Here is a 27,738-nt window from a genome sequence, read left to right as displayed (position 1 = left end):
ACTGCGGTACTTTTCCCACAAAGGGTCATGCGAACTTAGTTCACGCGAACTCTTTAGTTCGCGTGAACTAAGTACAGATCGCGTTCACACCGGAAAAAGTCCCTGGGGGTGGATTAGGCAAATGAAGCCGCTGACGTCACTTCTTCTTCTACTGCTTTGGGTTTACTGGCAGGCCGCAAACCACTTCACGGCGTATACTGCCGCCCAAAGTCCCCGACCGGAAGTCCCCGGAGTTGGGGACTGGCTTCAGTAGAAAATCCGAGTAAAAATCTGAGTAAATCTCCAGAACGCCGACACCTCATCTCCACCGCTCCCATGTTTTATTTTGTGTTTCCATAAGTTAGTCTCTCTGCGTTTCTGCGCTGGGCTAATGCTAATGCGAGGATAATAAAATAGCGGCTTCACAAAACTTTTTGGGAGTTTTACGGGGCGTGGTTTGCAATCCGCCCAGCCAATCAGAGATATAGCTCTTTTCTCACAAAAGAGCCGCGATCAAAGAGTTCTCATGAACTAAGTTCGCATGAACCTTTGTGGGAAAAGTACCGCAGTGTGAATGCGCCTATAGTAATGACATGTGGTGTTTCTGCTATGTTGGGAAGTTGTCCTTCTAACGCAAATCCGATTGCGCTTCTCAAATGCTTAAAACATTTCAGGGAACACTAAATCATCACGGGTTAAATCTCAGTCCATTCAACTTCTGGGATGGAACCGGTCCAGTTTAGACGCATAAATGATCTGTGAATCAAATTCCCCTGTATTTGTGACAAATTAGGCAACAGCAAGACCAGCCCAAAAAGGGGAATGGTTCTGCTGCTGGTGGCCAAAGACCGGTTCTCTGCTCATCCTCATTCCTTTCTACTTTTGACTAGTGCTCTTGTCACTCCTGGAGCACGAGGACGTACCTGCAGCACATTCAGGTTGCACAACTGGCCACCTCGTTGCCGTCACAAGAATGTTTGCTGTATGCATGTATGCAGCACAGTCTCCAGAGTATGAAGTAGATGCCAGGAACTGGGCCATTACACACGGAGAGCTGGACAGCGCTGTAAAAGGGCAACAACCCAGCAGCAGGACTTGCTCCTATGCGCGAGGAGGAACAGGAAGAGCACACATTGCTACTCATGTTCATGTTTCTGAGCAAACTGTCAGAAAGGAGCCACCGCATTTCCGTTATAGGTCCTTGAGCTGAGAAAGCACTGCATGCTAGCTCTTCCAAGCCATATAATTATTTTTAAAAGCTCTGAACACTTACAACATATGGTAAATGGACTGTACTTATATAGCGCTTTATCCAGTCTTAACGACCCCTCAAAGTGCTTTACATACTACGTCATTCACACAGAGCAGTGTACCTAACTCTAGGAACTAACATTCATACACATTCACACACCGTTGGCCATGCCATCGGGAGCAACTCAGGGTTAAGTATCTTGCCCAAGGATACATGACATGTTGTCTGCCCATAGGTTTCTAAAAACCGAATGTTATTTTTTACTTTGTAATCCGACAGGGCTAAACGTTATGATCCACTCTGCTCTTAGACCAGTTGAATTGGAAATGAAAAATGTTTGACTGACAAATGCTATGGTGTATACTATAGCTGCGATTATATTCACCATGACAACCTCTCAGTTGGCACTGTGCATTTGCCAAGAGATCCCAGGCCTCAACAATGGTCTTAATGCATGACTGTTTTTTTTTTCTTCTGGAGAGAGATAATAGGAGCAAAGCAAGTCAAGGCCTTCTTAATGCCATCCGAACCTCTGTTTTAATAAAGCCAACACTGCGTTAGGTGAAGTGTGAGGTTAGTTACTGAGTATGCATGGATAGGCCTTAAATGGGGCTTCTGCCCAGAACCACCCTCCTATTATGTGTTCATTAATGTATTCTTTTCATTATCTGTCACCTTCACCTTAAAACAGAGAAGGATATTCATGACAAAAAGGTACGCCATTGAAGGTCAGTCCACCCCCTCCCTTTGGAAATTGAAATCCGGCAGTGCCCGCTTTAATTGCCTGCCGCTTTGACTCCAAAAATGTCTACGCTCCATCTTGGCAGTGATGCTAGCTGCTTACGAGGCAGGGAGATGAGAAGAGGAGTAAAGGGTAGGAGCCACCCAGAGCTTGCTAACTGTCACCACAGACCCAGAGGGGAGAAAAGGGGGGAGGAGAGAGGGGAGGGAAGACAAGGCTGACTGCTCTAACACTCTTACACATATCATCATATCTGTATGATCAGTGGGGTGGAGGAAGAGGGAGGGCAGGTTGAAGCCCCGGAGCGGAACTGACGGCTACACCTGTCCTCTCTCCTCCTCTCTCCCTCGCTGTCTTGTTCTTTCATTGTCCCTCCCTCTCACTCCTCTATCCCTCGCCAGGGTCCTAAGGGTTAAGATTGTTTATCTCTCGCTACCGTGTTCCCTCTCTGTCTCTTAGTGCCCTGTGGTCCAGTATTCCTCCTGGCCTTTCTCTCCCTCTCCCTCTCTTTTCCCCACATGGGTCCCTCCATCCTCCCTGACTCCCCCCTGCCTCCCTGCCGTAGAGATTCACTCCTAATCCCTGGAAGTTTGGAACTAATGAACTAACTGCTGAGCCGCTGCCACGGAGCTTGGTCCCAAACTATACTGTACTTCACACTCGATTTCCTCTCCAGATGGCATGGTGGCGCGGTCGACACAACGGGGAGCACCTCTCACACGCCAGCACGCGCCTGCGAATGCGCACGAGTACACACACGACATGCAGAACGCAAACATGCACACACAGGCACGCGTGCACACGTAGACACATACGAGCAACAATGCACATGCGCAGCGGCACATACACATATTGGTACAGCCTGCAGCTCACTGTTGAACGGTCCAGTATGACGCAGGACCAGTGTCTGCATTCACCCTCAGTACATTTAAGTATCAGCGTAACTTTCAGGCGTATAAAATCTAAAATAAACAATAATGATCAACACCCCCCCGTAGCTAGCTTTTATTGGGCCCATGTGGAAGCCAGACACCTGGGTCTCATGTTGAATTGTTTTAAATTGTTACTATTTTAATGGTTCTTGTTAGCAAATGTACAGAACTTAGATCTTCGAGGAGATATTAGAGTATGGTTGTACTGTATATTTTTAGTTTTTTTCATAACGCAAATATAAACTTGGCAATAAACGCATCACCATAGATGGCTATATTGTACTCTTGAGTCAGGACTCTTCCTTAAACCTGGGCGAAAGGGTGGAGCATGGGCCAATGAAAACATTTTGGACCACATACCGTTTGATGAGACGGATATACAAACTATTTTTTCACTTTCGTTAACATCGCAAGATAGGGATTTGACCTTGATGGGGGTTTGTGCCCTTCTAGCTTCCAACAATCGTCATGCATAATGTCAAAACCCTAACCCTAAGACACAGAATATGATAGAATATAATACAAACCTACTCGTCAAGACCAAATACAGCTTGAGCAGTTAGTTGGGAGTTAAATCAGCACCTTAGTGCATTTATTGTAGGCCTATTGTATAATAAGGTACAGTTAAACTACTAACAATAATATGTTATTACACTGTAAAGTGAGGTTTTGAACTTCAAGTTTGACCATGTTTCCTTCCGTTTAAGACACTTTCTTCTTCCCCTGTTAAAACTACTGGCCACGGGTCAATAGACTAAACCTCTGGTTGCAGTGAGAGCAGCTGAGGGAACACATTATTACAGTCAAACTTTCTTTTCAGTCAATAGATAGGTCTATGCATGAACTGTGTCTGACACCAGAGCTTTTAAACTTAACATAAATTATACAGCCAACTGTCAAGTGAAACATGACCTCAGTTCAATGCTCACTGTGTTATTCCAGAGGACACTGAAAGATCTGCTCTCCATTTAAGCGGATTCAAGTGACTAAACTCTTGACAGGAGCTCCTGGGAAATGATGTTAGCCAGTTGATTTATGAATACTGAGCATTTGTGTGTCAGTGTGTATTTACATCCGTGTATATGCATGTTCTTGTGTGTATGTGTTTGTATACTTGTGCGCTCAACACCTCTGAGGACCCAGGAGACTCGAGAAACTCCCAGTCAGGCTGCCAAGACTCTCAAACGGGATGCGAGTCGCTCAGCCAGAAAATAGACCCTGTCTCCCGCCGTATCAGAAAAACCTTCAAATCCAAACCTCACTGACTGTCGCTGCATTTGTGTGTCAGGCGCCATGTGTCAGGTATCGATTGGAGACCTCAGGGAGGGAATGATAGGCGAACGAGAGGTCAGGGTGCGTAGGAGAGTGATGACAGCGCTGTGATTAGCATTCGTTGCTCAGAAGTGGTGAGAGCTGGTACGGCGTCGGAGCAAATGGAAAGCGGAAGGATTTAAAGGAGTAAAACCACTTTCTCACGTGTATCTTTTTAGATGCCAACATAAGTCATGGATTACATTTGAGCTCTTCGTTTCTTTTGAGTATCTTTTTGAAACGCGCTCATGCTGCTGATCCAGGTACCGTGGGTTCAAGGCGAGGATTGAAGCCGAGTGAGGGATTGGAAAATTCTGAGACATGGAGAACAGAGAGGCCCTCTCTTATTATCCTGTTACACTCTCGTGTTTTCACTGGCAGAGGCGAAGCCCTCAACGCTCTGTGCTACGTGGGCTGCACAACGCAATACTTGAAGAGTAACCCCAGAAGGAGGAGTGATGATGGAGAAGGCGACAAGGAGACGAAAACATGAAAGAATGGGTGGTGGAGGGAAGGGATGGAGCAGATGTTTGCGCAGGGGAAGAAGAAAGCAAGGCTGTACCTCTTATTTTGCAAAAAATGGACAAGAGTTTAAGTTTTCTGAGTTAGTCAGGTTTTGTACTCGCATTCCCGCTAGCTACATTCTTATACTGCTAAAACAAATAAACACCAAATAGGTTTGAAAAAAAGGAACATGTCTTTGTTTATATTAAATCAATGATACACTCAACCTTTTTTTTTTTACCAAAAAGAAGCACGCCATGAAGGATTGCCTAGAAACGGTGTGTTGCAGGCCTCCGCACAAAGCTTGGCACAGTCTGTTTCTCTCTGTAGACTCAATACACTGCCATCGGCCATTTGTGGTCATCATTCAATTAGTTGCATTTTCTTTTCACATGTGCCCTCAAGACACACGTTTACTCGTTGTCTTTTCACACCTTCTTTTCCTTATTGGCACCTTGATCACATTAACTGATCATGACACCAAGTTGAGAAAAAATCCCTTCCTTTCAAGGACCCACATTTTAAAGATTCAGTTTGATTTGCAATCAAGACCACTATAGCAGATTCATTTAGTTACACTTTTTGTACACGTGTTAAGTTGTACAGACAAAAAGCATCGAGGTAAAACTTCACTCCTGCTAAAAAATGATGTTGCGTATTTCTTTCACAAACCGGCATTTACTGATGAAAGCTAATAGATATCACGTTACGCGTAGTTATTATGGGGTTATAAAGTGTTGTGAGGCAAATGGCAAATTGGACAGACTAGGTTGGAGACAGCTGTACTGGGAGTTGCAAATGAGACATAATTGCAAACTGATGCTTAATCACTTGTGAACAAAACTCCAAATAATTGTAATTATGCAGAGAGGAGATGTATGTAAAGATACTGAATGATGAGCCCTACCATCATTTTTTCCTACAAAATGGATACATAATTAATTTCCAGAATTAAATTCCAGAATAACATTGCAATGCAGCTTGTAATGAACTGTAACCAAAGAGCTATAATGAGATCCTTTCATGGCTAATTAAAGTGAATACATAGTTAGCTGTTCTTCCACCTCAGGCTGTCAGTTTTTACCAAAGAAGACGAGCAGGTTTCACGATGTACAAACCCCCCCTTCTCTTTCCTGCTCGTAATGTCTTGTTGTCTGCCCTGACAGGATAACTGATAACTCGGTGTGCCTCCAACTGACAGAGTGAAGGCCCGAGTCTCCTTTCGCTGCGTCTCAGTTATCAACGTAGCCTGAATTAGTCAGTCATCTCACTCCAGCTTTCCGGAGTGTCGCGTGCCACTTGTCAAAACCCATCCGCAATGACTTGAAGCCTGCGAACACGTACACACTCGCACGTCAGACAGGCAGCCTTCACCTGCGATATTCTGCAGCTCGTTTTAAATGGCATCGCAAGTAGCACAGCAGGACGCAAAACGCCAGCTCTCGCAAGGTAGAAAAAAAGCAAATGGAAAAACAAGTACACTCATTGTGACTCATGAATTCCCACTCTTTTCACACAAAATCAAATGTATACGCTTGGCGAATAAAAGACACAGCAGTCCACTGTTTTAAGGCATTTTGTCTGTGATAAATGGTGCGATCTGCATATTGATTTTGAAAATGAATATGTACAGCCTTTTTTACTCGCTTAATGCTGTTAATGATCATCATTTATATAGTAGTCTATTATGCTGTTTATCAGCCTAGTGATGACAAATCCCCGTAGTCATTTTTCAAATTGAATAAAGGGACAGGGAGTCTGTCCGGGGTTGATGTTTGACGTCGCATGGCGGCAGGGCTGGACATCCATGGTCTGATGCTGGAAAGGAAGTCCGTCCCGCTGTGGACTGTATACATGAGTTTAGACGCTCTGGTCTGATGTGTCTACAAGGCTGTAGCCATGCTGTGTCACGTATACACATCACTCTGTAGGATCCTGGGCGTCGAGGCTCAGGCTGTGTGTTAAGGAGCTGACCTCGCTCTTTGGAAGGTCAGCCTCTCTGCACTTGAAAAGCTTCTCGTGTGCATCTATGCATTCGACAACCCTGCCTGCCTGGCCAACTGCTCGCCCGCCCGCCTGCCTGTGTGTCAGCTTCTTCTAATGATGAGGATGATGGAGGGAATCAAAGAGGAGACGGAGCTGACGTTGGGGCGAGCGCTCCATGGGACACCAGGTGATTGGGGAGGGAGCTTTGAAGCAACTTGTTGGATGGCTGTCCATTAATGTAAAATATCTCCTTTTCAAAGGGCTTTATTCAAGCTCGGAGTAGCGGCGCCCATAGGGGTCAAGGTGTATGGCGGAATTATATCTCTTTCTTTACAGAGAAAGCAAGATAAAAGAAAGGATAGTGCGCAGTGACCTGGCCTTCTCCTGCCTTCCTGGCGACCTTCCCGGCGTCATGGTTTCAGAAATACCGTCGCAAAGGAAGAAAAGTGCAGGAGACAATCCTTGCAATGAGTGGTCTCTGGTTACATTAGGAGTTTCTTTACATGCAGGCTGCTTGTATCGGGCCGAGTTCAGAGCGGGAGGCTCCAGTCTATTTGATCTGTGAATGTTATGAACCCGGCTTTTTGATCCTTTCTGGATCTCTATTTATTTAGTTTGGTCAGGGATCAATGCGACTCCTGGCATTATGAGGCAGCCAGCGGTTCTCACAGATCAATTCTCTCCAGTCACCATGAACTAAGGAAGGACAGACAGAATTTAATCTACCAAGTAGCAGGTTTATGAACAGTGAATTATGGCTGCGTAAATCCCTCCATCCGTTTTAAGTTACCGCGGTACAGTTACAGGCCGATCCTGGCTCATGAGAGCGACAGTAGGGAAGAGTAACAGAGAGGTTACAGCAAAGATCACAGCCCTCTCATCGTATGCTGTGACAATCCCTCTCGTCTCATTCAATGAGGCTACAGGCAGACGTCGATGACACACGGCAGTCCATCCCGCTCATGACCCCTTTTAAATCCCAGCAAATCTTTGATATGTACTTTGATACTATATTTTATTGATACTGGAGGGGTGTTGGCAATATCAAGAACAGTTCTGCATTCCAGCAGATCAGAGCGAGGGCGGTTTCGTCTCTGAAGCAGTCTCGTGAACTTTGAGGGGTCCCCGTCATCTCGTACAACTGAACTGGCTGTAGTCCACTTTACTTTTTACAAGCGATTGTGATGTATGGGCTCTCCATGTTGTATTTGTCTACAGTTTCTCTTTCATGGACACACTTCATTTTATTACTTCGGTTATCTGTCCACTAATGATCACCCTGTGTTTATGTTCAACTCGGATCCGTTTGAAGTCATACGAAACATTTGCCTCACCTTTACCACCAACTTTCAGTGCCGTAATCAAATGACCTCCATTGTGTTTCGTGAATAAGCATCTCCAAAACGTGGTTTATTCAGTACTTCTGAGAGAATAATGTGGTGGTGTAAAGGGGAAAACCGGAAAGAAATCTCAATCTAAGCATCACCACTACATACACACAAGCACTCAAAGGCTGCTGCCTATGATCTGACCTGACAACTCCTAAGCTACCGTTTCCTCTTGCTGCTTAACTGGGACCACATTTCTCCCAGAGAGCCTCTCCCCTCTCACTGGCCGGACCTCTCTCCCCATTTCATCCCTCGCTCTCTCCATTCCTGTAGTCCAGCATCTGGTTTGAATATAGCGGTGTGTGCTGGTGTGTTACTGACAGAAGCTGGGACTGTAGGTTTCGCTTTGATTCTTTTTTTTTTCCCCATCCTCCGCATCTCTCTTCCTGCTCAGCTTATACAATGCTGGCATTGAGAGAGCAAAGTTGAGTGTGCAGCTTCTGTTTCGGTGATTTGAGGCTTACTGTGCGTATACATAGATGAATAGCAGCCCAGGGAGAGGGCAGGTGGTTATTTGGTGGTGTATTTTTTTTTATGTTAAATGTTCATCTTCATACTATTTATTCCAGATTGATGTATGCTTTGTCAATCACCCACGACAATGACACCTTATTTGTTTCGGCATTGTGTAGTTTATTTTTATGATTAGGCTTAATGTCCATTATAATCTATGTAGAAGCATTTTCTTGGCAGAAATGTGACTTTAATTTCATTCTTCAACCATGTATCCAGTAAATGCATCCATGCATTGTTTTTGAATGCTGATAGGAGCTTGGAACAAATGTTTTAAACCTTTTCTGCTCTGGTTGGTCTGTTTTTCATATATACACTGTGGTAGTCATAAGCGTCGTATCTTAAAACATTTCACATTAGTGACTCAATAGTGCATTCCAGACCAAATGCATGACGTGAAATAATGAGGCTCTCTGTGTGTGTGTTGTGTTCCTTTGCTGCAGACAGAGGCCAGGGAGACCATCCCCAGGATGTTGGCTGAACTGGACCTGGGCCGGACGGAGAAGTGTGTGAGGGTGAACTCTGTGTCCAGTGGCTTTGCTGAGGCTGACCTGCAGGTCATCCTGCAGGCTGAGGTTCTCCCTCCTGCCATCATGTTGCCTAAAGTGGAAGACACACAGGAAGTGCAGTGGGTAAGTTGGAAGTATTGGCCTGCCTTTTGAAGTGCTTCTGTCGTTTTCTAAAGTCAAAGAAGACTTACTGAAGTAACCGGAAAAATATTTATTTCAAAACCATGTGCAATGGATTCCTAAAGAAAAGAAAAAAGACACCCAAAGTTGCAATACATGCAAAAACTAAACAGGACTAGAACAAACATGATTTGTCTCTCTTTCTCCTCTGGGTGTCTCTTTAAGAAAACACAGCGGTGCTCTTACACAAACTCATGGAGTAAGAGGAAACCACGGGAATCTTGAAAGCAATCATAACAAACTTGTCTATTTCCCAGTAAAACTGGGAATCGATCCCTGTGGCAGAACTCGGGGACAGAGAGTGTTTTTCTTGGCCGCTGCTCAAGTGAAAGATGACATTTCTTCGGATTAGCTTCAAAAGCCTGATAGCTCTCTGAAACATCACAACGGGACCTTCTGCTACTGCTGAACCTTTCAAGGAAACATTTTAAGATAAGATAAGAAGTACTTTGTTGATTCCAATTTGGCAAAATGTTTGATTAATATTGTTGTTAAGGGTTTATCCAATCAAACTTAAGGCTCCAAACGGGTGCCGATAAATTCCATGCTGAAACATGCATTACATTCAGTTATTTATGGACACCTTTGAATATGTTTTGATATTAACTTGAAAGGCTATCTTGCCAGTTGTGCATGAGCAAGAAAACAAACTGATATCTTAAATTACAAAGTGAGAATGTAAATGGAGTTGCCTTTTGACTTGGTACTTGAAGGTCTCCCGTCACCTCTCTGATCAAAACTCTTCGAGATGTGCAACCACGAAATGATTGCCCACTGATATTATTCCCAATGTTCAGTATTATAAAATGTGTCCATACCAACTGCGTCCTAGTTAAGAGGTGCTCGTCTGGGCTTGGCCATCCCTCTGGCTTTCTATAAAGGGGCGCTGTACGGATGTCAGGTCCCCAAAGGTCAGGAGACAGTGACATCATTAATGCAGGCTTTTCTGATCAGCTCCATATGGTTCACTTCCCACAAGGAACCAGGTTACGGTCAGCCTCCTTCCCTGCGTGTGTGAATACAGTTCACAGGTTCAAGAACTTCTTGCTGAATACGGTTGACATTCTTTTCCTCTCTTTTCACACATTTTAATATGGACATGCTGTTTACCTAAGCATTTTTTAAGTGGCTGTTTTCCTCTTTAAATCTTTTATTATGTCAAGCTATATAACTGTTTGGTGATTACACAAGAAGAGACATTAAGAATTGTTTAGAAGTGAGGTCAAAGGAGGGTGTTTTGTTTGGCTTTCTCCCCATCTTTACGCCCACACACACACACACACACACACACACACACACACACACGTTTATGTACACTCATACAAGGTCTGGGGCAGGAAGTTTTTAACTAGTGCTTTTAATTAGAACACATCTATTTCCTGCTGGCCTTTTCTTTCTTCCAAGTATAATTGCTGACAGGTGTTCACTAATTCTCTCCCGAAGCTCAGCCGTTCCTCCCTTCGCTACTTTTCTTTCTCTTAAGTCAATTGTATTCTGCATTAATTTCCTTTTGTAAAGAAACAACAACAAAAATACATCCACTGTTGGGTATTATTACGCTGGAACGTCGGCCCATTGAGAGCTATAAAGTGATAGAATAATTGCCTGCTTATGTCCTTTTTTTTTCTAAAGCTTTGTTGCAGGAACACTGAGTGTACTGTAAATCTGTTTGCACGCTGGATTTACAGTGTGCTTGTCGGGGTGTTTCTGCATGAGCAGGTGCATGTGTGCTTCTGAAAAAGTCTGTTGCTTTGAATAGGTCCTTGATTTACTCATGTATGCTCATCTAATCTCTTCTATGTCCCTCAAACTTTCCCTGTGTCTTCTTTACTCAAGCTTCTCTGTGTGTGCATGTCTGATTCTCTCCACTCTTGTAAGGCTGCACAGTAAATCCCTTACTTGTTTATTTTTCTCTCTATTGGTATTAGCACAAGAACCTCCAGACTGATTTGTCGCTAAAAGATGGACTTGCTTGTTTCCCTTTGTGTGGAAACCTTTAGCTCTGCCTTCCTCCTCTCCCCCAGCCCTTGTGTGACTGACAGGCCTTATTGGGGTATAACAGGCGTAACTCCCTCCTTTGTCCGAGGACAATTCTCACACAGATTCGGAGCCATGTGCATTCTTTACCCACCACACTATTTGGTGTGCACTGAGACCGAAAGAATCGCACCCTGTCCCGCTCCTCCTCCTCTACTCCTCCTCCCGTCCCCTCCCCTCATCCCTTTCTCCGCTTCCCCTCTGTGAAATGAACACTTCAGCAGGCCGGAAACATTTAATCTGGCCCCCTTTTGAAGAAAATTAATTGAAACTTGTCCCACTATAGCCTCCTTTCTCTGGCTCCATCTCTCCCTCCTTCTCTTTTCATGATTGGGTGGTGAAATTGTCAGAGGGCTTGTTTGTAGCGTGGCTTTGAATGGTGATAAGAGGTGTTGTTTCTCCTTTTCTCTTTCCCTTACTTTTGCAATTCAGCATCTTAAAGGGTCCTAGTTTTGAGAGCCATTGACAGCTAATGGTTTCTGTATGCAACAGAGGAACAATGAACCGGCGCTATAGCACCTCTTACGCAGTGTAAATCAGGCCCTCAGAGTGTATAGTAGCTGAAGAGGAGAATACAGAAGGACAGAAACATGTAATCAGAGAGGCAAGGAGGCTCTTTAGCCAGCGCTGCCGCCGCATTGAGCTGTCATTTGTTTTCCTTCGGCAGAATCCAAACACACGGCTCGGCTCGTCGCGGCCTTGTTGGGGTGTGCGTGGCAGTGTCGCCGTGGTAATCTCTGTGTGTAACATCAGCCCACAACGGGCCGTATCTATCTAGTTTCCTCTGTCACAGAAATAGGTTTATCTACACCCTCTTTTCACACTCCCTCTCTGACCCCCCCACCCCTTCCTGTGTTTGCGAAGGTGGGGGGATATTATGCTAAGCCCCCAGCGTTAGTTTTTATGTTACCATAGCAGCCTTGCTCCCACAGGGTTGTGACCTCAGATGATTACAGTACAAAGCCTATTGGGTCTTGAAAACCTCTTTGAAGATGAAAAGTCTTTGATGGTTTGTATTTATGCAAATCTCTCAGATATGATTTATCCAACAGAGATTGAATAGAGAGATGATTAAAATTGCCCCTATTTTTTGAAATCCTTCAATGGAGGTCCTCTCTTTCAGTTTTCCTGGACAGGAGTGGTGAGTGCGAGCACAGGGTTGTTTTGCTCCTCATTTAGAAAAATAGCCGTGCTCTACCTGAGGTTATTTATATCTGTCTTTTTTCCTGGTGTGTCAAAGAGGGAGCGAGAGAAAGGAGAGGAAGGGGGGACATGGAGTTAGACATTTCTACTCTGAGCTTTTGCGCCCTCTCCTTTTCTCTTTTTTTTTTTTGACTGGCATTGAAAGGAAATATCTGACGGAGGGGGCTTTTGTGTGTTTCCAGATGATAGATTTTGGAATTTGGGCTACCCCACTGGCAGTCCAGGGCTAGCTGTGAACTGGTCTGTTGGAAAAAATTGAAATGCTTTGGTCTTCAAAGAATTAAACTTGGTTTTAAAGCCCTACTTAGGTGAGCTCGCATATTAGCAGGAGTTGTGCAGAATAAAGGCCTCGGCAAAGTGTCACATCACACTCTGATTGTTGCTCCAGTCTCCCTGTTCCCTGCCATGGAGGGGGGACGCAAAACAGAATAATGTAGGAGTGACACTCTCAAAGACATCCCAAATCTTGTTTCTTCTCCCCTTTTCGGTATTCATTTCTTCGTGTGTACGCATGTGCTCGTGCGTGCATGTGTGCATTGACATATGGGCACACTCTCTCAGGGGAACACATGCTGTAGTTCTGCAGAACCTGCGAAAGAAGCTGGAGCAGAAGACTTCAGACGAGGGGGGGAACCCTGGTGATAATGTAAAATATTTCATTTCCCCGCTTTTGTTGTTGCCCTCCTGTGCTCGCTCTCTTCGCTATTTGAACTCTCATAGATGTGTTTCTGCGTAAGGACTGAAATGGAAACAGTGCAGGTAATAAAGGTGTCGAGATTCATATCAGAAGTGAGTTTTTGCATGTTAAGAGTTCTCTTCCCCCCCCCCCCCCCCCCCCCCTCCGTCTGTCTCTTACCCCACAGTGGATTGTGAAAGATGTGTCAAATCATTTATGTATTTTTACTCCTGAGGTTTCTTTTACTACCGGTTTTAAATTCACTCGATAGCTCAATATGTAAGCGTTGGTTTCCTGTTTTTCTCATTTATATAACTAATAATGCATCATTAGTCCTACGAGGACTTCAGCTGCACTTAACACACATTCTACAGAGGAGCGCAACAATAGAGACCAGCCGAACATATCACTTCCTTGTAGATCTGTGCATATTAAATACAATATCACAAATCGAATCAGGCTTATCATGAAGTGTTTCCATAACAAAGGATATAGTGAATAGTCAGTGTGTGCTCCAGCAAAGCAACCAATAAAAGTGACGACTGTACAAAGTAGTGAGAACAAATTAATTCATTTTGATTGTTCGGTTTATTGTTTTCTATTTACAGAAACCCTGGGTGTTGTTAATGAGTCGTGCATGCGATTGCCCCGTGTGCTTAGTTTGTTGACAGGTTTCAGCACTACTTGAAAGGACGGGCACTGACAGAACCCGTCCGCCTGGTGACCTTTGTGGAAACAGCTGTGGGCCTGCTCAATTTTAAGGTAAATTACAAACAAACCCCCAAAACTGCCTGCGTAAGGCATTTTTCCGTTTGTCCATTGTTCACTTTAGATTAAAGACGGCGTCAGCGAGCACACTCCACATGTCCTAAATGAAAGGGTTTCAAAGCTTTCGGACAGTCTCTCAAAATGAGGCTTTTTTCTGTTTCCCTATTCTCTGTCTGTATGCCTGCGTCTCTCTCTACCCCTCTCCAGACACACTGAGTATTAATTAGAGCTGTTTGAATATCATCATAGTGGAAAAGTTCTTAATGATTTAGGCAGGCATCAAAGCGCTGTTATAGTACGACACGACCTTCAGCAACATGGGGAAAAGGGCATGGGTTTGAGCCTTTGGGGTTTGGTTTATTTGTCTTTTAGTTATCTACTCTGTGTGTGTGTGTGTGTGTGTGTGTGTGTGTGTGTGTGTGTGTGTGTGTGTGTGTGTGTGTGTGTGTGTGTGTGTGTGTGTGTGTGTGTGTGTGTGTGTGTGTGTGTGTGTGTGTGTGTGTGTGTGTGTGTGTGTGTGTGTGTGTGTGTGTGTGTGTGTGTGTGTGTGTGTGTGTGTGTGTGTGTGTGTGTGTGTGTGTGTGTGGGGAGACACACACACCCTGTATATTTGCAGACTGAACCCCAGGTTGCAGACATGAAAAACAGAAATCACTGTGGCACAGCTAGTGGTGAAATTAATTTGGGGGCTAACAAAGGCCAGGAGACGCATTCTTATTGTTTCACGCTCCTCACCACAGACAATCACATTCTTCCCCCTTATTCGGTAATAACTGTTGCCTGAAGTCGTGCCTTAGAAATGGGGCTTATAATTGTTGGACATGTTCAGTAGTCTTAGGTCTTAATACAAATAGCCATACAAAACGTTGCCTTACTATCATCCTGTAATTAAACATTTCTCAAAGAGAATTAAGTGTGATGACTTTTTCTGCCTGAAAAGGAAATTCCGAAATCCAGATTATCTAAACTTTTACATTATCAATAGGTCCAACTTTTTAATTCCTCTATCAATCTGTGACACTTGAGCGAGCCGGTTATAAATTAATACATTCATGCATTCTTTCCAGGCGGTTTGTGAGGAAGTCCGTCGACTTGCTTCGAAGGCCGGCCTCCACCATGACGGTGTGGTGTTTGGCTCTGATGACTTCTGTGCCAGCATAGGTAGTCATTACACCTCCTGCTTAACTTTCTGCTTGCTGTCTTGTACTTGTCTCCGTTACTTTTTCAATTACCCTTTCAACCACCCTGCAGGTGCCACACGGACCAAAGATGCCAGGGAGCTCCTTTACGCCAGGCAGAAGGTGGTCGTGACCAGCAAAGCGTTTGGGCTGCAGGCTATCGACCTGGTCTACATCGACTACAAAGATGTGGAGGGGCTGAGGCGACAGGCCAGGGAGGGCTCTCTCATGGGCTTTACAGGTAAAGCTCCTGCTAAATGGGTCTCTAATCTGCCCATGTCCCATTAAATAAGGTCACCTCAAGTCATGATCACAACATCTTGGGCCATCCCAGAAATTGCTGTTTTCTGCACATCATTCAGCAGTTGCCCTTTATTTTTATTCTTCACTTCTCCCTGTGGCTGCAAGCCCCCAGGAAGTGCGCCAGACTCTGAGGAAAATATTTGTTGTGGCCAAACGGTAGTACTACACTTCCGTATCAGTCGCTGGGCCCGGAAACACTTTTTCCCATTGACTAACATTGGGAAAGAGACGTCTGTAAATCGTTGGATAATTTTTTTTAAACTAAATAAACTACCCAGTATGAACATTTGTATATTATTAAAAACATTCGGTCCTCAAGTTGTAAAATGTGCTAATAACATTATTCTAAGAGTTATTTTCGTGTTCAGTACTACATGAGTTTTACCTTTACCCATGGATGCACAATAACAACGGATTATATGAATACTTTCGTGACGTTTCGCTCTCTCAAAAGTTGGGCCATTTTGTCATCATGCGCCAATGAGCAACTCTCATAGGAATGAACGAGGCCCCGCCTTCCACGCTGTATCCAGTTCTTATTATACATCCATGTGTGGCTGCATAACGGACTGTCCTCAACTTCCTATTGCCAGCAACATTCAGACAATCCAACCTGTTGTATCTGTTCCTCCTTGCCTCTTTAACCAGGTCTTTCTCTTTCTTTGTTCCAAGCGAGAATAGGATGTATATGTTATTTGAGTTAAAACGCAGTGGAAGGTTGCAGACCATCTGGCTTTTCATTTGAAATCCATATACTTTTATGATTCATTGTAATGAATGTCTCAAAATAACCATTGTGGCAGTGGTTTAAGAACTGGCTGCTTGCCTTTTTTTTGAGGTGCTGCTAAAGTGAATTGTGAAGGACACAGCTGTCCTTAAATGCTTTTCTGACATTTATTTTGTGTGTGTGTGTGTGTGTGTGTGTGTGTGTGTGTGTGTGTGTGTGTGTGTGTGTGTGTGTGTGTGTGTGTGTGTGTGTGTGTGTGTGTGTGTGTGTGTGTGTGTGTGTGTGTGTGTGTGTGTGTGTGTGTGTGTGTGTGTGTGTGTGTGTGTGTGTGTGTGTGTGTGTGTGTGTGTGTGTGTGTGTGTGTGTGTGTGTGTGTGTGTGTGTGTGTGTGTGTGTGTGTGTGTACTTGGGTGCTTACCTGCTTATGTGCAAATATGCATGTGTGTGTGCTAAAGTATGCTTTTAAAGGGAGTTAAAGTAGTGGTAGGGTCCACTTTAACAGCGCTCTCGGTGAGTCTGTAGCCAGGCAACGCTTGCAAAATGTGTGTGTGTGTGTGCCCCGCGGACTGCGTGTAACAGACCACAGAAGGCTGGACAGCCTGTTCCAAAGTGGATATTCCAGTCATTCTTCCTCTGCCGCAGCACATTTCTATATTCTGATATTGTTATGCTTTGCAGACTGATTATTTTAACATATGATATACTTCCTACTGTGATTTGTTTCCACATAAAGAATGAGGGTGTGAGTGAATCTCATTATATACTGTTTTATTTTACTATGTTATGTTTAGATTGTTATTCTTTGAATGTGAGATCATTGAACGAAGCAATTAGCCAGCATTCATTCAGGAATGAAATGGAGAAAAAGAAGCACTTAACACTTTTTGGGCTCTGAATAATTGTGAATGCTGAGCACACGCTCCATGTTGCCCTGGCCTAGAGACATGTCACCTACACTTCACATCATCAAATCATCTTGGAGCCGAGTTTCTTGCCGTCTCATCCAGCAAATTATTTTCCAGAAGACCTAATTTGCCACCTCTAGTGTGTGTGTGTGTGTGTGTGTGTGTGTGTGTGTGTGTGTGTGTGTGTGTGTGTGTGTGTGTGTGTGTGTGTGTGTGTGTGTGTGTGTGTGTGTGTGTGTGTGTGTGTGTGTGTGTGTGTGTGTACATTTATTTACACACTACTGTTAGTCGCATATTATGTTGAGGGGTGTCTTAACCCTATGCACATATGTTTAAATAATTTCCCTTTTTGAATCAAATGTTTTTTTTGTTTTTTTTTGCAGAAACAATACATGTTTGAGATGGTAGCAGCCGGTTGATGAAATAAATGGTCCGATTTGATATGGAACCGAACCATCAAAGCACTGGATTAGTGGTTTACAAGCCATGGGCACTCTGTATAATCTTAGTTAGTAGCTATTACTGGCCCGAGTGTGCTTAAGCAATAATACGGTGCAGCCAAAAGCGTCTACCTGTGCAGTAATTGACCTTGGCACTACCTAAGCTGCATCTAGCACCCATTAGCACTGAGCACAGAACACACTGGTGACACACACATCTAGACTTCTTACCAGTACATGGGACATGCAAGGCAAAATCCAGCAAAACCTTGACAAAGTAAATCTGTTTGGGAGGAAGGTCATTCATTTTTCGGTATAAAAGAGTGCAGTATCTTTACTTTATAAGCACCTTGTTTGATGTGCTTTATACTACATGTCGCTGCTTAGACGGAATGATCCTTCCAAAAGTGTTTGCCTCACTGACATAGAAATCGGTTCCACAAAGCTCTCTGCTTTCATGGAAGGCATTTCACTTCCATCCCCGGGACCCTGCCCATCATTCGCCTGAGAGCACTTTGCTAAATGGCAATCCTCCAATGAGATGCCAGCACCACATGGCAGGCCAGGATTGGCTGGAGGGCATGAGTGATGCATTTTGGGAGAACCAATGGGTTGTAACTGAGGGCACCTGAGTCACCCTGTCTGTTTCCTCTTCACTCTGTCATTCTCCTGTTGTCCTACACAGGCACGCACACACTCACACCGACATACCCTCAAAGAGACACACAATTTAAATATATTTAAACCAGCCAATTTCAGTGTGCAAACATGTTCCTTTCTCCAAAACAGAAGTAAAACAGGTGGCTCCTCTGGCCTAAATCCTCGCAATAATACAATATCTGTATAATATCCAAACTACAATTGATATTTTAGTACTGCAGAGGCACGGGCAGGCACAAATAAATATACACAAGATTGCGCACACACACTCCTACAAATCTCCAGCGTGGCCCTGGGGAGTCCTCAGGCTGTTAGTCCAACCGAAAATGTGCAGTTAGTGTCACCGCCTCACACAAACAAACACGCAGGCATTCATGAATTCGCAATGACCGGCTAACAGGTGCCACATTTTATGATGTGCATGATTCCCTCGAAGATATCTATTTGTCATAAGTTGCAAGTCAATGAATTGTGTTCTCTCATTAGTAATTGTGCAAGCCTTTAACTACAGTGTGCTCATTGTGTTGGTGCTCTGTGTCTTTTGGAGGTTAACTGGGGTGAGCGGAGCTGGATGCAGGGTGTGGGTTCTCTCCTCCCCTTTCCTCTTCCGTCTTATCCTCCTCTCCCCTTCTCATTTCTCCCGGGCAACATTTTTTCGCGCGTGCAGCCCGCCTGCCCGGCCACCTTGAAGGATTTGTTGTCAGCGACAGAGCTAAGCCCTAAAGTGTCGAGTTCCTGCTGGCTGCCGCTGAGCCGTCGTTCTCATCAGACGTTTCATAACCTTAACTTATCACTACAAGTTTGATCTGCAAATGTACACGGGATTATGTCTGCGGCGTTAGCCCACATTTAACTGAGACGGAGTGGGGGCGGGAGGGTGGGGGATGTCTCAGACAGAGCCTTAACTCCATGTTAGGCTCAGTTGGGTATAAGATGCCATTTCTGAAAGGTATGCAACCACTGAGGTTCTGAAATTGTATAAAATGTTATCATGGGAAAAGACATGCATTTCTTTTATTTTTACCAGTTGATAATAGAAAGTATTTGAATGAAGACGCTTGAACACATTTAACATGTTTGAATATGGTTATAAATATAATATTTGGTCTAAATGTATTTTTCTTAATTTGTTTTATTGGCATTTTTGAAGAGTTGCTGTGTATGTTTACTTTGGCTCTGTGTTACTCCCTCGTTCACATGCTGAAGTCTGAGGACAGTCAGACAGAAGGCCTGCGAGCAGAAGTGATGATGCACAGCCTCCTCTGGTCCCGTGCTGACCATCTGACTCACCTCAGTGTTGCCATGGGATACACTGACACATCATTGCTTTTCTGTGTTGTGGTTTCTCCCTCTCGTGAACAGTGCCGGCTACAATCCCTCAACAATCTCAAGGATTTCTTTTACCATCCATGCAGCCGTTTGCTCAACAGTTTTCATAATAAAATATCTTGTTTGTTATAATCAGGGAGTGTAATTGGCACAAACTGGGTTATTGAAAGCTCTGTGCCAACACGTAAAAACATTGTTTTTTAGCACAAATGTCTCTTTGATTTGAAGCCTAGCCTGCTGTTACCCCTCTCTCTCTCTCTCTCTCTCTCTCTCTCTCTTACTCTCTCTCTTTCTCTCTCTCTTACTCTCTCTCGCTCTCTCTCTCTCTCTCTCTCTCTCTCTCGTGCAGGTAAGCAGGTTATCCACCCGGGGCAGATCCAAGCTGTGCAGGAGGAGTTCTCCCCCAGTCTGGAGAGGGTCCAGTGGGCCAAAGAGCTCATTGCTGCTTTTGACCAACACCAAAAGGAGGGAAAGGTAATGTTACTATTCTCTTCCAAAAGTCATTATTTTACATTTAAAAATAAATAGCCAGCTATGGATGGTTATTTCTTAGACAATTCACAAATGTGTTATCTATCAATATAACTTGATAGATTGGGCAAAAGCAATATGAATAGATGACACAAAAAACCACTGCCCATTGCTCTTTAGTCGGTTTGTAGCATTCATCCTGATGGAGAAATGTGTTCAGTAAGTAACTTGGGTAACAACCTCATTAAAATGTGATTTCTTTCTTTCTTTCTTCGAAATTCAATTAAAACAAACGATGACCGCACACAACAACTTTATTTATTACAAATCCTTTCATCATTGAAAAGGGGAGATGTGTCCTATTAACCAGGGGATATTGCTACATGAGACTTTCTGTAATGCATGTGTCCTGCGTGACTCATTATCTGGGACTCTTCAGAGGAGCAGGGTGTTTTTCTGCTCCGAGACTCGGACTGATCCTTTTGTGTTCCCGCTCGCACACCTCTGTAGTCCCAGAGAATACATACTGTACACCCCTGGGTGACTCTCAGAGAAGTGTGAGGGGGTGGTTGGGCCAATTAAGTGTACAATATTATTGTTCCTAATTTAGTGCATGGTTGGATCCTGTGTGTTGCGCTCTGTGGGCTATCTGCTGAGGTAATGCACAATCTGCCCGCACCACTCTCCCTGCCAGGGCTGCTCCTACTAAGCATCGCCCGAGGGAGTGTGTGTGTGTGTGTGTGTGTGTGTGTGTGTGTGTGTGTGTGTGTGTGTGTGTGTGTGTGTGTGTGTGTGTGTGTGTGTGTGTGTGTGTGTGTGTGTGTGTGTGTGTGTGTGTGTGTGTGTGTGTGTGTGTGTGTGTGTGTGTGTGTGTGTGTGTGTGTGTGTGTGTGTGTGTGTGTGTGTGTGTGTGTGTGTGTGTGTGTGTGTGTGTGTGTGTGTGTGTGTGTGTGTGTGTGTGTGTGTGTGTGTGTGTGTGTGTGTGTGTGTGTGTGTGTGTGTGTGTGTGTGTGTGTGTGTGTGTGTGTGTGTGGCAGGGTCAGTCCCTTTGTCTCACCACACGACAGGTGCTTGTTTTCCATAAGTGTCACCCCCAGCTATTGACTGCATTTTTCTGACTTGGTGTTTCTTGGAGATCTTTCAAAGTTCACGTTATTCCTTATAATTTACACATTTCCATTCAATGTTTAGTCTGTGCGGTTTTTCCTGGCAGTTTGTAATGGCTCACTTGACTGCATGTCTACTTAGGTACACTTTCATCTGCAACTTCATTTTTTTTGCAATTATTTAGTATTAATTACTACAGGTTAAAAACAGCAACTACATTTTATGATACTTCTCTACTAATGCAAAATGCATAAAGGACGGCTCTCGTAATGTGGCATGTTCTGTTTTGGTACACTAATCTACTTGCTGTGTGTTCACTTTACACCTGGTCTAATTTCTGTCTTTCTGTTCTCACCTCTGTGTGAACCTGTTCAGGGTGCGTTCACCTTCCGCGGCAGCATGATTGACATGCCCTCTGTGAAGCAGGCGAAAAACATCGTAACGCTGTCCGTTGTGGTGCCAGAGAAATGACACAACTGGTGGGAAGAATCACGAGGAACCGCACAACTTGACCCTGATGGGAGACGTCAAAGGGAACAGGAACTCTTGCTGCTTCCAGGACAAAAATGGCACTTTGAAGTGTTATAAACTATATTGCTGGATGGTGGAAATTGTGGTTTTAATTTAAGTTTTAATAAATGTGGAAATTGTTTTTATTTAATTTGATTGTTATGGCAATTGCAATAAGTTTGACTTTTTCTTTGTTGGTCATTTTATTCGCTCGTGTCGTGTATTGACGATTACTGCCTTGTTTGGGCACTTGTTCTGGCACACTGTGTGCCATCATGTCATTCTTCATGTATGTGTGCCCATGCCTCCCATCTCTCCTAGGTCATGATGAATGCTCTCCCACCTCCACGATCCAAGCAGCTGGGTGAAAGGGTAAACAAACACAACAAGCCACTGTTGTGGATCTATTCATTAGGCCCCAGCGCTCCAGTCAGGCCTCAGCCCCCTGCCCAGGGCCCGACTCACAAACATCAAAGTCTCACTCGCTTAGAAAACACAAATGGAAGTGCGTAAACTTACGATTTCGCTTTTTTTGTGTCAGCCTCCTCAGTGAAGACATTCAGCTCGCCCTGTGGCAGCCGTGAGCCTGCGGTCTTGATGGAGAAGGCGTGTGGCGTCACACACACACACACACACACACACCATGACCTGTAAAACATGTAAAGAAACACTGCATACATGCACATGCTGCGACAGTATTTTTTACGTGAACGCTTATTTAACACAAAGATTTAAACTTGGATTATTGTTTCCAGACTGTCTTTTTGCTCCTCGACAAGTTCAGTAAAGTCGTTTGTTGTGTTGTAACAAATAAAAGCACAAAGGCGCTCTGTGGAGAGCTTGTGCATGTCTGACTTCCAGAGACAGTGAAGTGGGTGTGATGTTGGAGTGAGACAGATTAGTGGCCATGTTGCTCCAGCAGACCAGGACCGAGGCTTTGTCTCTCTGACTGTGGATGGGAGGATAATTGGGGGGGTGTTGAATGGTTAATAGTGCCATCGGTGACCATGGTAATGAAAGGCACCATACCCCACCTCATCCCCTCATCTCTCCCTCTCTCACTACTGTATGATCTATTGTGTCTGGGGCAGGACTGTGGTCTGTGCCAGGCCAGACAAAAAGATTGAAAGCACTCCTGCGCCCAGCCAAAGACCCCAACAGTAAGCCGTCTCTTTGGCATTTGGCCACATATTCCTCTCACCCCTGCTCACTTTTTTCCGCCATGAATTCACATTGTTTGTTTTCACTCAATGTTCCATTAAACCCTTAGGTTGGTAGACAAAACTGTTATTTATTACTTTAATTAAATAAATCTACAACGGTAAAGAGCCATTGTGCAGGCTCTGTGGATCTTTTAAACAGCCACATCTCACACTTGGTCATTCTGCAATGTGTTGCTTGTGAATAACCTGTGCTGATTGTATGAATCAAACGTTTTTCTTGATTTGAGGCTATGTCATTCAAATGGGCTTCACTGATTTGTATCAAACTCGAAACTCTGACTTTTTTTTAAACTTACAGAAATGTATCATTTGTTGCAGCTTAGTCTTTCCACAATCTGAAGTGAATGCTGAAAGAGTTCCTGGAGGAAGTCCACTTTGGTTTTGCATCAATTAGTCTAAGCTTCTGCATGTCTTTTAATTGTGAAATGATTAAATGCAATTAATAAGTTGAGTTTGGAGGCTAAGTATTGTCTCAAGTATTCACTGAATACATATTTGTGTATTTGTAAGGTTGATAATGAAAACATTTTTTTTGTTAAAGGTGGGGTAGGTAAGTTTGAGAAACCGGCTCGAGATCGCTAGAATTTGAAAATACACAACCGGAGAAAATCTGCCACTTCCTTATAGAGCCCCTCCTCCAACACACACGAACGCGCACATGACCAATGAGGGCACGAGATAAGTTTGTGCCCCGATGGAAGGCTGACAGGCAGGTAGGCCATCCAATCCGTTTAGCCGGCCCGGCGATTGGTTGTACTTTTTACAGTATTACGGCTTCTACAGATGACGTTTTTTTTATGGATTTTTTGTCAAAGCACTTAATATATTCATTGCTATCGGGATGTTAAGAGCATTCCATGAAATATAACAAAGTGTATCTCGAGCCGGTTTCTGAAACTTACCTACCGCACCTTTAAATGTTTACTTCCAAATGTTGAATACAACATCTATTTCCCTATTGAGTACAAACTGCATAATAGGCTCGATCAAGCCATTCTTGGACATATGTGCTGCACTCGGAGTTGAAAAGAGGCTCACCAGGTGACTTCAGTGGGGAAGGAGGCCGGTCTTACGGGACAACATGGCTTTTCGGAGCTACTCTGCACCAACAGGTGTCCCTCAGACAGGAAGGAAGGTCTCTAAGCAGAGGAAGCAGCTCAGGGCATCATGCAGGGACCAAGCAAAAAGGGCAGCTCTTCTGAGGATGATCAGGAAATAATTTGGCTAGTTTATATTACAACAAAACACAACATCCCCTTAGTGTTTGTTTACCACCTTTTTTTATTATCATTCTTTCTAGGTTGCCCTTGTTTCCACCACACTCTCTCAGCCTGTAGGTAAAACAAACGCTGTCTTTTGCTCTCGTTTTGCTTTTATTGCATCTGACGACTTTGCAATTCAATAACATTTTGGAATGAGAAAGCCAAAGATTTCAGTGACATCTCTGTAGATTAGAGGAATGCATCCCTGTCTGCCTCCGCTGTGTAATTCTACATGACATTTCTATTATGTGTGGAGCTGATATAATCTTCTCAGTCCTCTCGGTAGTTTTATTTAAATACATCTCTCTTGTATTCCCTGAGAGAGTAAATTACAATTAACACGATTATAACCTCACAAAATTGTGACGGGAATCAATTAGGCTGCGAGCAGTATTTCATAGCCCGGTAATGTGTTGGTCGAGATTGCTTTCATAAATTATGAGAGACAGCGCAGGCGGAGAAAATGCATGTATGCAAAACACTGTCAGAGGAAAATTAAAACGAAATGTTTTACATATTTTTCCATTAATCTAAATGGGACCCGTGTGGCAAAGATGGTTTTATTCTAATTCCCCGCCCGGGGATGCCCAAATAATGACTTGATGTTTTAATAGACTTCTAATGACGATATATGACAAAGTAATTGCAGCAAAAGATTATTCTAAAGCAATGAAATGCCTCGTTATTGTAACTGCAGCACAGTTTGAGAAGTGTAAACCTATTAGCAACAATGACTTAAAATATAACGTTATGAGCTGATCAACATAAAACATTTAGTTTAAGCTAATTAACTGCGTTGCGATATTTTGTTATATTGTTTGAATACATTAAAACCTTTTCCAAGTGGCTCCAAAAGGCCATGTCCTACAACTAGCCTATTAGTCGGTGCTAATTTTCAAGTGTCCAAGGCCTAGTGCAGAAAAACACAATGAAAAGTATTAAATATCGCTTTACAAATTCTAATAAAAATGCTTTTAGATTAAATAGAAACTATTTATTTTTACTTTGTGAGGATAAGCATGTGTTGTAATAGTGATGTAATTTGAAAATGCATTTAAGAAAATGCAGCCTCAAGTAAATTGATCATTTTAAAATAAAAACATAATTATAACGTAAAAGCAAATTGAATTCCGAAGCTTGTTAATAAAATATTGAAGCTATCTTGTTGGGTCATTGTATGGCAGGTAAGCGTTTCTTATTGCATTAATTAAGTATTCTGTCATTTTATTCTGAATGTTATCGCTTAGGATATTTTTTGATATTTTCTTCAGAAACCACCAAAAGCAGTCGGTCTTTTTATCAAGCGCCGAGCCTTTTATTTCCCCACCGATGACAGGCGCATGTCCAGCCTCCTTTTCTTTCCTTTTTTTCCCCAGTTCGTTTGCATGATATGAAATTCACCGTGGCCTGTCTGTCCTGCCTGAGTGATCTGGCACATGTGGACCATTACTAACTTAATTTGAGAAAACCTTTTGTCTGAGTATCAGCGACGCAGGCGCGAGGCAGGATGCAGGATCAGAGTTGTTAGATCCTTTTTATTTTTTTTATTTCACCTTGATATTTTAGAATAAATCTATGTTTATGCAAAGCCATAAAACACCCTTAATAGGCCTCATGTAAAGCTGAATAATATACATTTTCCAAACCAAATAAATGTAATCTACAATAAATTATGTTCATTTAGGTTGAATTGTTGTTGCCACTGCACGTCAAGTTTAATCAATATTTCATTTCCAGCACCAAACGGGTATAAACATAATAGTGCATAGCTTCATGCATCCCACCTGCATTAGGTCTATCATAAAGGTGATGTTGGAGGGGTCCTTATATATTTAATTGTACCCACCAAACTGGTCCAGGCCTCTGTTTGAAGGCCCTCCCTGCTTCTTGTCGTTTAGTTCTTGGAGGTCCGATTCTCTTAAAGTCCAGGCTCCTGGGTTTATTTACCTGGTGGATAAATATATATTTGCAGTTAGAAAAAAAGTCACAGAAATTAAACATACTTGCCAAGTTGGCAACATCTTACCCTCAGGTGTTGACTCATATGCAAATTAGGATGCATCTTGTCCCACATTGAAAAATCTAATGAAATTATGGATTGTACAATGTATAGGTAAACATATATTAGATGACTTTACCTTCCTCCTTTGCCCTGATTCCCCCAGACTCCCTTCTCCTTAACGGGCTCAGATCAAAGGCTGCCCGAAGACCACTAAAACCCGCGCGCTTTGTCTGCTGTTGCCAGGAGTGAGGAAGGGTGTCGGTGGGGAGGAGGGGGGAGGCATGGTAATGAGACTCGTTACAGAGCGACACAAAGTCCCTACAACTTTTTCATTTTTTTACCACAAGTGTCCATCTGTCGTCCTTTCTGACTCAAGTGTCCTCTTCACTGCAGCACAAGTTTCTTTTTTGTATTTCTTTTTCTAGGCATATACTTTATTTCCTGGGGATTACAGCCGTACATTTGCATGGTGAAGTAAAAGAAAAAGAAATGTCTGATTCACAACTTAAATGGGATGGATGCATGTCTGAAGGTGATTTTCACATTGTATATACAAAAACGCACATCTGTCACAGTCAATGCACTTGAATTAAATAATGAAACTCCACCTACTTGCTCTTGAGTCTTGTTTGTTTGTTGTTCTTTGTTGTCCCTAAACGCACCAGACAAGACAGACCAATAGAAAGTTTACGCGACCGACACAGACAGTTTAAGGGAGACAAAAAAAGGTAACAGCACCTCATGAAAACAACATGTCTGGTCTGTGGCCATACTGACATAAACGCACATCAGATCTCTCACCTGCCTCTAGCAGTAAATTAGGCAGTCACATGTTAAGCTAGTGCCAAACAATAATAGGTTCCATATTACTCATGTTGAAAAATGAAATGAAACCTTCTTGGAAACAATTTCTCATAAAGGCAAGTATTTTCGAATAGGAAAATAAATCATATATGAATTTCCAGGCAGGTATCTGTTGTGATCTCATGCTGCTGTCTTTCTGTTGCCCTGTTTACCTGCAGGTTATCATTATTTGACGTTTTATAATGAAAGCATCCACAGTGGCTCAATCCAACCTCTTTTTTTCGATTCCCAGATTTAGTTTTTTGACCAAAATATTGCGAAAGATTTTGTTGGGACATCCTAAACTTGTAATATGTATATACATAGTGTGTTAACATGATCTTTTACAGTTAAATGTTTATTACTGAAAATTAGATCTATAATTGTCCTCTTAAACTTTTATACCTAATTTAATTTACCTCGTTGGAAGTATTGCTAACTATTTTTCGGGTTTTTAAATGTTGATACAAACTGATATGTATAGTGATAATTTCCCTCTCTCTCTCTCTCTCTCTCTCTCTCTCTCTCTCTCTCTCTCTCTCTCTCTCTCTCTGTCTGTCTCTCTCTGGTTGAGCAGGTGGAGGCCGCGCACCTGCACACACAGCTGCGTGCACCTTGTTATTGCTGCCGCTGCTTGACGCACAGATGAGCGCAGCGCACAGCCAACAACACAATCCCGACGATATAAACCTCTCCAGTGCCACAGCCTCAGCGTGCTGCACTTCTTTTAATGGAGAGACATGAAATTATTTCTGGTAATTATTTTGAGGTAGTTATCAATTAAATTATATATAAACA

General features: G+C 43.3%; 1 protein-coding gene across 1 annotated transcript in view; it reads left to right on the top strand.

The window, feature by feature from the left end:
* The window catches only part of clybl (citrate lyase beta like), a 58,611-nt gene extending 36,850 nt beyond the window's left edge, over window positions 1-21,761 (top strand). Inside the window, exons 3-8 of the mRNA XM_034110433.2 lie at window positions 9,051-9,239; window positions 13,873-13,974; window positions 15,048-15,141; window positions 15,232-15,399; window positions 19,872-19,996; window positions 21,476-21,761. Of these exons, the coding sequence (XP_033966324.1) occupies window positions 9,051-9,239; window positions 13,873-13,974; window positions 15,048-15,141; window positions 15,232-15,399; window positions 19,872-19,996; window positions 21,476-21,571 (774 nt within the window). The 3' untranslated portion in view covers window positions 21,572-21,761. The remainder of the gene's footprint in view (window positions 1-9,050; window positions 9,240-13,872; window positions 13,975-15,047; window positions 15,142-15,231; window positions 15,400-19,871; window positions 19,997-21,475) is intronic.
* The last annotated feature ends 5,977 nt before the right edge of the window (window positions 21,762-27,738 follow it).

Source organism: Pseudochaenichthys georgianus, chromosome 21 (assembly GCF_902827115.2).
Source record: "Pseudochaenichthys georgianus chromosome 21, fPseGeo1.2, whole genome shotgun sequence".
In the NCBI taxonomy this organism is placed as follows: Eukaryota; Metazoa; Chordata; class Actinopteri; order Perciformes; family Channichthyidae; genus Pseudochaenichthys; species Pseudochaenichthys georgianus.
The sequence above is the reverse complement of the archived record's forward strand: the minus strand, read 5'-3'. Positions and strand labels throughout refer to the sequence as shown.